General features: G+C 44.9%; 1 protein-coding gene across 1 annotated transcript in view; it reads right to left on the bottom strand.

The window, feature by feature from the left end:
• bcl11ab (BAF chromatin remodeling complex subunit BCL11A b) overlaps positions 1-10765 on the bottom strand; it is a 32394-nt gene extending 21629 nt beyond the window's left edge. The window contains exons 1-2 of the mRNA XM_026360646.1: positions 10270-10765; positions 7120-7512 (exon numbers count right to left, since the gene is read on the bottom strand). Of these exons, the coding sequence (XP_026216431.1) occupies positions 7120-7512; positions 10270-10324 (448 nt within the window). The 5' untranslated portion in view covers positions 10325-10765. The remainder of the gene's footprint in view (positions 1-7119; positions 7513-10269) is intronic.
• Between the last annotated feature and the right edge of the window lie 1344 nt (positions 10766-12109).

Genomic DNA, 12109 nt, shown 5'->3' with positions numbered 1-12109 from the left:
TGGAACGTTTGCCAATCAATTTGTATTCTTTTTTTTTAATCATTTAAACTTAATGCAGTAAAATTGTACTTTGTTTTTTTTTTTGTTACTGCATTTGATTCTGTTTGTGTACAGTAATCAATATATGCTGAAAGAAAATCAGAAATTGTGCTAGAACCAGAGCAGTCAAACTCTCACGGTGTCTTACATGAGACGACTTCAGCTGACAAAGACTACTGCAGAAATATTTACAAGTTAAGCAGCATGTACTTAAGAGAAGATTTCTTGGTGAACACGTGGCAGGAGCTGGCTAATGAGCTACTGACACAACAAGATCACTCAAGCTATGAAGGAAGGAACAACAACACAAATATATATTTTCCATATCTATGCCTCCCTCTCTCCCTCCTTTATCTGCTAACCTCATGGCTGTCTCTAACAAATAGGCACAGCAGCAGCCACAAAAGCCCAAGCGTTTCTGTCCTCCCCAGCCTCTTGGAGAGCGGGTCCGGCCTGACGATTTTAGAGCGCTAAATTATCCATTAGATGTTATCAAGTTGTAGCAGGGCGATGCCACTCTGCTAGGAGCAATCAATATTTCATAAGTCCAAGGCACGGTGTGCATTGGGATGCACTACTAGAACCTCCCTTCCAATCCCAACTCACCGAACTGCACGCAAACTTAGACATGTACACACAGTCAGACCGACATCTACATGCAGTCAACAAATGCACGTTGGCATAAATGCAGCCAGATACATATTCTTGCACTCAGGCTCTACAGAAACAGTCTGGATGGGAACATTCGCTTTTCCATTTCTTTGCTTTGTGTCGTTCATTCCCACCTTCCTCTGTAAACAAAAGCAACATTTTGAGCCAAGCTTTAAAACTGACACTACCTACACCGTGTTTCCGTGCCCTCGCACTAGCTTCCATTGCACGCTCTCTCTTTCTCCCTCTCCTCCTCATCTCTCTCCCTCTCCCTCTGCTTCTTGCTGTGGCCTGGCAGGCAGGCAGGCAGGGCAGACATGTTCAGAATGCGCTCCGGTAATGGGCTAATCAAAAATGCAAAACAATTGGCAATTACCGCGCCAGGCCCTAATGGTCATTAGAATTTACAACAAGGTAATGAACTGAGAGTCAGCTCAGTCCATGCATATTCATAAAGCAATCAGGCCTTTGAAGATTAAAGAAGCGCTTCAAATTTAAATGAGGGCGCCAGCATGTTATCAGTGAGATTCAGCCTGCAAAAGTAAAGGGTGCCTGGGACAGGCGTGTGCATTTATGAGAGTGTGTGCGCGTGTGTGCGTGTGTGTGATGAGGGCTGGGGGTCAGTTTGGCGTGGGGGATGGAGCGGAGGTGTAAGTACGCGCGTGTGTGCGCATCCATGCATAAGTGATGGAGGTGCGCATCAGTCTCATTGGTGTGCCAATTGGTGCCTGCATGCTTTTGTGCAAAACAAACTACGCCACACCAGTACGGCCATATTGCCTAAAGTGAATCTAATAACCAAATTAACAGTCTCTTAAAAATGAATGAAGCCCCTATCATCTGATCAGCTTTTAAAAGACTTGGGATTTGAATCTAAGATCAAATGTATAGTTAACTTGAGCTATTAGTAGGCAATGAGCTTTTAAACACACACCACCCCTTGAGGAATACAGCAATCTATTAGTATACATTTAGGAAAAAGTGCTGTGGCAGGCATGGTTTGCATACATGCTAAGCACTCTGAGAAACACGCACCAACAGAGGGCTGTGAGTTTTCACAACGTCATACGCAGGGGCCCTTCTCTGTCCTGTATCTCTCTGGTGGTGATAAGGGTGGCGAGACACAGCTGTAGACGACCACCCACCCACACACAAAAGGGGCAAGTAGACTCGCACACACCCATCGAGACACACACACACACGCTCTGTCGGGCCAAGCCCAACACTGGGACCTGCAGTGGGGCAGATAGTGGTGGAAGAAACACCAGAGAGAAAGATAGTGACCAGGATCAGTGGGTTCAGACTGACATGATGCCCTCGTCAGTGTGGCTCTCCCGTGGCCTCAGCATTATCACCGTGGGTGTGAGAAAGACAAAGCAATAGTCCTGCAGCAACACAGCTCTAAGCACCACAGTCACAATAGCAACACAAGAGGTTGAAGTGACATTCTGAGTAAGTGATACTGGATGTGAGAGCGTTACACAGACTGTCAGACACAAAATAAACTAGAAACTAGATCAGTTTCAATCAGTGACCTAAATGAATGAAAAAAACATCTTCTTGTCAAAATTTCATTCTCACTCCAAACTAACCTGCCTTCCTAAAATAGCGCTGCTGTCCTTTTTGCTCTCCTCCACCACTTCCTGAACTACAGCTGTTTCAGAGACACTTTCTTCTCTGTTTCTGTTTTGTCTAAAAATAAAGTCATTAACCTGCAGGTGGTGAAGCCGTCCGTTGGCGTGACAGGCCCTGACACTCTCAGATGACCCCTGACCTCGTGATGTGACTGCCTGCCTCGCTATTGACAGGACAGCGGCGGGACATGCTTATTTCTGAGGATACTTTTTCATCCTGTGCATTGCGGCTGTGGACAAACAAGGTTGTTTCTGTCTTATAGCTTCATCTGACAGTAGGCAGAGAGGTTAGAAAGAGGTAGCGTGTGAGCGTAAGCGCGTATGCGAGTGTGTGCGAGTGCGTGTCTCCTGGCTTGCTCCACGGCCAAATCTGCAAGAGTGAGAATTAGCTCTGGAGTGGATGTTGGAAGCCTTTAAGAGGTGCAGACACGATAATGTAGCCAAAACTGTGAGTTTCCAGTCCCTCGAGACAAACTACTGGAGCGATGCACGGAGAGAGAGAGAGAGAGAGAGAGCATGTGTGAGAGAGCAAGAGAAAGAGATAGAGAGGAACGTGAAGGAGCGAGGGAAAGAAAAAGAGAGGAAAACTAGAGAAGAGGTGGCTGAAATAAGGATCATATGTTTCTGACAGATCTCATCTACTCACAACACATCACGGGGCCTCTGCCACAACACATTCATTACAGACAAAACACAGGTTCACAGAACGGGGTTTACACTGTGTGTGTGTGTGTGTGTGTGTGTGTGTGTGTGTGCGTGGGAGGTCATTGTTGTGTACATAAAACAGATGTGTGTCTGTGTACATTTGTGCGAGCTTCTTTTTTGCTTGTATGTGTTTGTGTGTGTGTGTGTGTGTGTGTGTGTGTGTGTACATACTTCAACTAGCCTCCACCTGAATGGCCTGAGGCTATGGTACCAGAGCTGTTAGAAGACAAACAGACACAGGAAGCCCAAGCCAGGAGCCCCGAGGACAGCACACACACACACACACACACTCTACTGCATACCTATCCACACATACCCAGCACTTCACCGTAGGTTCTGCTTCCTAAACCCACAAAACATGACTTTAACACACGGATACACCTCCTCTACCTCCCTCTTATTTTCACACACACACATTTAGGCCCAGCCCATCCCTCAGGCCCAGCGCTCTGTGCCAAGTCTGGCCTGGCATGGTCCACAGAGGGGTGTCCTCAGGCAAGGCTTGCCAAGTCAAAGACTCTTTCATGTTCAGCCTGCACACCCAGGGTAGTAAAGCTTTAACAAACAGCCAACACACACACACACACACAAATCTATAAACAGTTGAGTGGTAAAATACCACACTCATATTCACACATATGCCCGTGCATTAGTTTAACACCGCATCCACACTGGAGATGTAAACATCCACTGGGCTTCTTCAGCACATCCAACAACAAAGGCCGACAAATCTCCACCAACAACATTTTGTGGGAGTTTAGAGCTCGGCTTCAGAATATAAAAATGTCCTCTATGAAAAATTCATCCTTAAAACCATTCCTGTTCACCTTCATTAAAACTTAGTGGAACCCACAGTCAAAAATAGGACTGATTTTATCAGAGCCCAGAGCAACTGTAAGATCAAATTAGAGTCAGTTTTTACAGACAATGGAGCACTTATGTTGAAAATATTAGCTGGTGTCCAATAATTACAATCGAGCGCATCTGTGCCTTTTCACTATCAATTAAAGTGATCTCCAAAACAAAGGCATACACCACATGTGAACCTATATGCGTGCACATACACACTGGACAAACGAAAAAGATATCCCTTCCGAGAAGCTTCACACACACACACACACACACACAACTTCCCACTCTTTCAGCCCCCCACTCCCGTCCACTGCCCAGCCCCTCAGTTCTGCCTGAAAGACATCGAGTGTGGGTATATGTGTGCTTATGGGGGGGAGGAGGGTTTTTTTTTGTGGTTTGGAGAAAGGTGGCACAGTGCCAAGACGTAGACTGCTAAATGTCATTGTCTTCACAACACACAGCGGCAAACAGGACAGACAAGTTGCAGCAGGAAGACACAGCACAGAGAGCTGTTTTACGAAATACCACTCAGTTGTTAGAACGTTTTCCTCCTCACAGAGAAAAAGGGGGAAAGGTGGCCGCCATAATTAACTCAGTATTGATTCAGAGTCCAGGTTACAATAGAGGCGGCGCGCTGGAAAGAGGCAGAAGTGTGAGATGGTGGTTCGATTTGAGCGACTACAATGGCCTCATTAACACACATGGCTACACTGGTGAGACTGCAAGAAGTGCTAATGCCGGGATGAATAAATACAGGCCACAGTAATGTAGCAGTAAGAGCACAAGAATGTGGAACCACGCTCAGAAGGTGTAGTGAAGAGAAACGATTAGTAAAAATACTAATTATGCTATACAGGACAAGATGAAACCTATCTACAGTAATGCAGTTGTGCATCCTAAATCATAATAATGGAAAGCAGCTCGCTCCAATTACTCAGTGTAGGAAGCCACACGATCATTTATCGCGCTGATAACAATCGCAGTTTGTGCGTGGAATAATGAATATGACTGTAAATAAAAACTATGAAGCTACTTCACTAATATGCCTCTTTAATAGTAATTATATCCTCTGAAATAAATCCAGTTTCACACTACACTGCAGGCACATAGTTTGGGTGAGAAACCATCATCTGCTCTTTTTCTGGGCCATCCATAATCTGGAGACAAGCTCCGGTCTCCCTGTGCATATCTTAAATTGTTTATCATGCAAATGATGGCACGCAGGCTGCTCTGCCCTCTTCTAACGGCCCAGAGCTCCAGACTGCACACCCCAGCCCCAGCTGCAGTCATGAGACTCCCAGACGGCCTCAGCTGTCCCGTAGACGGAGAGGCACAGCTTCATCTGCAGCTCTCTGCCCCCACTGCCCCCACCTTCAAGTTCAACCATCCTGGATGTCAGCTCCCTTTAAGTCCTTCTACTTCTTTTCCACACCTAAGCTGCGGCCTGCGTGAGCTGCCATCCTCACAGAAATCCATCTGCATCAAATGACTTTTCAGGAGGAGCGTGGGGGAGCGGAGGGGTTACATTCACTTGAGCGTATGCAGCATGATACAGTAAATCTTTTAACATATAATACACTCCCCTGGAATGAGGAGGACATGAGGCAGAGACACCATGTGTAAGGCAGGACTGTATGTATTGAGATGCCTCAGCTCATTGTCAGCCTCTAACTGAGAAGGGTGAGAGAACATGGCAGCTACCATATGGAGTACGGGGTGGCGCGCTGGCACTGCCAGTCTGGATCCATCAATCTTGGACACAGAAAACAGAGGTGGGGGGAGGCTGGCTTTTAAGCATATGTGACTGATGCTTGGTGTGTCCAGTACTGAGGCTGCATCTCCTGTTTCACCACAAATCATTTGTTGCTGCTTTTTTTATTTCCTTATCTGCAATCTTGACCTCATGCGGCCACATGATCAATGTTTCTTCCTTGTTCTGCACCTAAACAAGAGAAGTTTTATTTTTTTATACCAAGGTTACAACCACGCGAGATGTCACCCCAGATCACAACTTCACTCTACACGCGTCCAAGTTAATCTACTCATTAATAACTGCAAAGTTACACAATATCCAGGGACGTACGTATGTCCTAGAAATAAAACGGCTCACTGCTGGTGACCTCGTGATGGTCTAAATGAGCAAAGAAAAGCATGTTCGACCAGCGGACGAGTCCAAAAGGCATGTGAGACGTGGACATGCGTGAGGATGCGTGTGTACGAGCCCGTGTGTACGCACAGATGTTTAACAATCAGTGCACTAATAAGCAGCGGTCATTCTGTATGACGGGGGGGATAACTAGCTAACAACAAATAACAGTAGGCTTTTTAAAAATGCCATCTGCAAAGCTGTAGCCCTGACTGATACAGTACAGTAGAGCACATTGTTTGCTGCTACTCTCCATGCAGTTAGCCGGAATTGGTTTCAAATTAAATCATAGCCGCCTAGATAATCAGCCCAATCTGGCACATGATATCAGCTGTGTTTAAGGAAATGAATAAACATTCAGATAGGCCGGTCAAAATCAAACCCCACTCTGTGAAACTGGTCATTAGAGACCCCTCGCTTGTTTGAACAGCAACTGCATGTTTTCACTAGAGACTCATTTAGCCCCGGTGGACAACCAACAAACCAAGCAACCACCTTACAAAATCCTTAATTGCTCAAATCAAGAAAAACACTGACAATTAGTGGCTGCAGAGTTCCTCAAATAAGCGCTTCTTCCTTGACAGTTCTGCATAATTACATTCTCTTCTATCTTTTTTTAATTTTAGCAACAGAGTGAGCCTTTGCAGGCGCATATTTGTGGGAGCGAGAGAATTGGCAGTGTCATAAGCCAGGGAGGGATAGAGATACATCTCTCACCACCACATGAGAGAGACTGAGGAGGCCACAGGATCTGAGCACATCTGTGATGCAGCAACAAACCAAAAGAAATTCATCTTCCCTCTCTCTCTCTGTCTCGCTCTCTCTTAGAACCTGTGTGTGTCTTTTTCACTGTCTGCAAATGTTTTCTTTTCTTTTCGCTTTTTTCACAGCCTGCTTATGCAGATTAGATACGTCTACTACTACCAAGAGCAAAACCAAGCAAATCGGAGATGTAATGGGGTTTCTCTGAATCTAAGCACGTGTGACCCACTCCACACACCTTTAGACCTTACACACCTCCCTTCCCATATATTTTCCTGCTCTTTGGTTTTTACTCGTGTGGCAGCCATTTTAAACTCCCAAGGTGTTTACCTGTGATATTCTCCTGCTTGGGGATTATTCCTTGCAAGGGTGCAGATAAACAATCCTCATCCTGCGGCGACACCTGAACGGCCACCTCCACAGGTTGACACGCCCTCCGCGGGTGCTGATGGTGGGTCCGCGAGTGAGATGAGGACGTGGAGAGGGGCGAGGCTAGCGGCGAGGATGGAGGCCTGTCCAATGTTTTGTCCATACAGAGGCTCGCGTGGCACTGCCTCCGTTTGTGTTCAATGAACAGTAGGATGTCAGCCAGGGGGAAGCGAGAGTGGCACTGGCCGCAGGTCAGCAGGTCCTGGTCCCCTTTTAGGGGCTCACCCTGAGCTACTCCCAGCCTGGGGGAGTCCTGAGAGTCTTCTTCTGGTAAAACACCTGAGAGCGGCTCAGCTGGATGGGCAGACATGAAAAGACAAATGTGAGATATTGGACAGAGAAAGCTACAGATTCTGGAGTGCTTGTAAACAAATGTGTCACATTTCTGAGGAAAGGTACATTATTGAGCAGCATGTGACTCCGCTACAGTATGAGTCCATCTACAAGAATAAGGTCAGGTTGTAAAATGTGTGTATACAATATTTTTAGGAAAGAAAGAGCACACCAACTACTTTGATAAGGACTGACATGTTCAGCTTGCAGGCAGGCAGCAGCCAAACGATTAAGTTGCTTGACCCTCTTTATTGTGCTGCCAATCTCGCTTTTTTAATGAACCTAACACCTCTGAGAATCAAAAAATAGATTCTAATTTGAGTTCAAGATGATTGGACCCCATTTCGTTAAAAGTGCTGGGATCTTGTGAACCAAGGTTAGACATGGAGGGGTTGGATGTGGAGTAGGTCCCTGAAGTACCAACAGAGAGAGACAGAGATGGAGAGAGAGAGAGAAAGAGGGAGAAGAGAGAGAGAGAGAGTGAGAGAGCATTTTAAAAGAAGTAATCTAGCCACATGGTAAACGACATCGGGCGCCCCGACTGGGATGCTGAGATAAGATGTGATGAATTCTCGCCGTCGGTTCAACCTTTAATTCCATGTCGGGTCAGATGAGAAGGTGGTGAGGGACTATGCAAGATAGGCCCTGTTACCTGTATGTTCAACTGCATTAAAGATGAAGGAATTCGCCCTCATTTTACTGGAGCTTATCTTAACCAGCTTATGCCATGAACATAGGCGGGATGTGTGCGCCTGGGTTAGGTGGAAAGATTTTCTTCAAACCAAATAATCTCATTTTTATGCCAAGCAAGAGTGATGTGAATAACTTTGAAAACTAAAATATAATCCTTTTTTCAGACATCTGACTGCACCAGAATTTAAAGTAGTTTATACCAGTGTTTCCCCACTGGGATACAGGAGAAGGTCTGTTCCACTATCAGGAAAATCATTAGGCCTCTTCCTTTGCCATTTAACACTATTATGACTCCCTGTAATAACAGCCGATCAATAATGTCATCCAACTCACTCACTGAAAAATAGCAAACGGGACTTTTTTTCTTCCATGAAACAAATACATTTTTCATGAATTTCCTCTGCCTGTGTAACAAAAGTCATGAAGTGTCCTTTTGCTCCATGACAGCTCAGTGTTTGCGCTGCAACACGATTATACACTGTGTTAAGGAGCATTTTGTTTTGGGATTAATAGTATGAATATCTTAAAACATAATTAGTATGTGAAACCAGATGTAACCCAACATCACAGAATCTGGGTCAGAGCAAGAAATGCAAATGATTTAAGCAAAATTAAACCTGTGAAAGTGTAAAAATAAAAGAAAGTGTTTATAAAAGTGTAAGGACATGTATATTTTTAACTGTTCCATGAAAACAGGTCTGCCACTGTTCGTCTTGAGCCACTTTCTTTCAGAATGCTCTTGAATATTTTACGCTCTTATTTTTAAAATGCATGAGCACTACGAGAAACAAAATACACAATCACTTATTTCTACCCAAGCGGTCCTCTGCGTGCGCTTGGTCAAGCAGCACAGGGATAGAGTGGATCAAGTTCAAGTTCATAAGTGGCCTAAGGGACTCCAATCACATTGCGCCCCCCACTGGCAAAGCTTTTGACAATTGCCCGACAGATGAATGCATACATGCATGTTGCAGGAGTAAAATTGATTTCAGTCGAAATGGGAAGCTGGTGCAGACACATGTTTATCAAAAAAAAAAAAAAAGAATTAGGGACAAAAGAAATGTCCTTTATGGCCCTCTAATCTTCACCGAAAACTTCAATGATAAAGGCTCATACGACTGGAGAGGTCTCCAAATTCACCAACGCGTAAGAGTCTATTGATAAACCAGTTCTAGCTGTCATCTGGCGGGGTGGTGAAAAACATTTCTACCGCAAACACAAACGCGACTCGACAGCAGAGGAAAATCCGTCTTATCATGAGATCTTAATTAATGCCAAGCAATTTCATCACACGCGTAAAACGAGTTTCCTGCTTTCCGCTCCCGTGCGATCGTGGAACAGTGTCGCGCACGGAGATCCTGGTGGATTTTACGAAACATATACCTGGAAATGCCACTAGATAGTCTGTCACACGTTAAATGCGCAGTGTTTAAACAAACGGAGTGCGAGCAATTTGTGGCAGAAAATCAGTATTCCAGCTGGGTACCGCACACGAGGTCTCTGCGTTGTGGACAAGTGGATATGTAAACACCACTTCTCCGCGTCCGAACCAGCGCAAACCTCTGGAAATACAGTCGTACAATACAAAAGGAAGGTAGATTGTAGTAGTGCGCGGGCTTAAACAGCTGCACCTGAAAACTTCTCAGCGAGTGGCAGCAGTAGAGAGCTCCGGCTGCCTTCATATAGGCAAAGGTCTGACCATAAAGCCCATGCATGCCCTTTAATGGCGAAAGAAACCTTGAAGGCTGCGCTGCACAGCGCGTTAAGCAGCATAAGTTAAAGCGCTCTGTCACACTGTTTCCAAACTTTCACCACAGGACCAGTAATTATTAGATCTGAACGTGTCGACTTCGATGTGTTTGCCTTTTTGTAATTCCCCTCTAGACAGTGGTGGGGGCCGTACGCGGTACGTCTCCTACCTAAAATCTCCCAAGGAAGTTCCCCTGAACGACAGGAGCGAGAGGTGCCAGAAGAAAACAGCTAAACTGCAGCAAAATGCGATTTTTTTGTTTTTTATCCACTTACGCGAAAACTCCCGTTTGCTCAAGTGCTGGGGTTTGCCTTGCTTGCGGCGAGACATGTTGGTTCAGTGGCGGCTCTTCAGCTGAGTTCACATTAGGAAATCCGTTCCTACAAGGTAGACTCCAAATGAAATGTCTTCATTGATGCGTCTGACATCCAAGTGGGAGAAATAAAACAAGCAAAAGCGAACAGCGGATCATGCAGAGGATGCGGCGTGGCGCGCTGCGGGCTGTGCGGAGCTCTTCATGACTTTTTCGCAAAGACAGAGTGATGGGGGTACGGCGAAGCCCCCTGAGCTGCAAGTTCAAGTGCGGACGTGACGTTCCTGCGAACTTGAACGTCAGGAGATGGACGGACTGAGACATACAAAACATGGGCAGGGCGAAGCCGGCCTGTGGGAGGGGGACAAACCATAATAAAAACCAATGGACACTCATTATGGACTACCTATGGAAGGAAAAAAAAAAAGAGAGAGAGACCCTGAAGACACCAATGGACAGCGGAGATCAAGGGGGCTGGGCTAACGGAGAGTGGAGGAGGAGGAGGAGGAGGAGGAGGAGGAGGGAGGTAGAGTTATCGAAGGAGTAGAGGAGCCGCAGAAAGCGCATGGACCAACACCGCTATGATCACCGTACTATTAGTTTCTGTTCTTATTTGAATATGCAGTGGTTATGTAAATGGAAGGTGTCTGTGAACTGGATGAAGCTGTATTTTTGTCTTAGTAACTATTAATAAATATCATTACTATAAACCTATTTAGGAAATAATCCAGTTTCAGGTTTATTCTTTTATTTTGGTAAATTTGTTTCACGGTAACTTCAGATCTTTCTGACTGGGACCAGTGACAGTATCCCCAGCAGCCCCTATAAAGTGGGTCTTTTTTACTTCAGTTAAGGCTCATCATATGGCAAATGGCAAATATCGTGGACCCAATGCAATAAGGTGTAATAAACAGAGTGGATATTAATGTAATAAAATATTTATACATAAAAAGTTTTCCATGTGAGTCCATCGGACTATAATAAAAGTAAAATGAAGAAAACACTATGTTTTAATCTGCGGCTTAGAACAAAGACTCTCCTAGATTTATATCTACATCATTGTTATGGTTTAATTAAGCAGCGTACTAAAGGTGAGAAATAAATGACATCTGTGAGGACAATGAACCGGAGTCCAGATTCAAAAACTGTAATGAGAAGTGGCCTCCTCCTCTTCCTCATCTTCTTTGCACCTGACAGGTAGACTGTCTTTAAATCAATTCAACAATAACCCACGTCAGTCAACTTTGTTACATTAACAATCAAAAGCACCAGAAAAAGAAACTGTTGAAAATCTACTGTAGTAACCAGTTCTGTTATTACATTACATTTGTCCTTCTTGAATTTTTCTAGATAGATAGATACAAATAACAAATGGACTCTATTTTCTATGAGATGCTGATATCCTGAACAGCCTCATTGCTGCTTTGGCTGCTTTGACTTCACAGAAAGTTGGTGGCGGAGGAACCTCACAGCTGATCAGGCTGACGGACCTAAAACTAAAAAGCACAATCCCAGCTCAGTCCTTTGTCTCCATCTAGTGTCTCAAGTGGGGGTTGACTGTGACAGCACAGCCTAAACCCCGCTGTGGAGGATGACATCACGAAGACCTTGACGTCATATTCATCTAGTGGGTAGTGTTTTTTGTTTTTTTTTATCCAGTTAATTATCCAAAGCCTTTTGTAGAAGAAACACACCAGACACAGATTATTATTCAAATGCTTAAACACACTCTATATAATAATATTACACATTATTCCTGTGTATTATACGGGAACGACGTCGTTTCAGTGCGTCCTCACATC

This window comes from Anabas testudineus, chromosome 1, assembly GCF_900324465.2.
Source record: "Anabas testudineus chromosome 1, fAnaTes1.2, whole genome shotgun sequence".
In the NCBI taxonomy this organism is placed as follows: Eukaryota; Metazoa; Chordata; class Actinopteri; order Anabantiformes; family Anabantidae; genus Anabas; species Anabas testudineus.
Note: the sequence above shows the minus strand (reverse complement) of the source record. Positions and strands in the feature narration are given on the sequence as shown.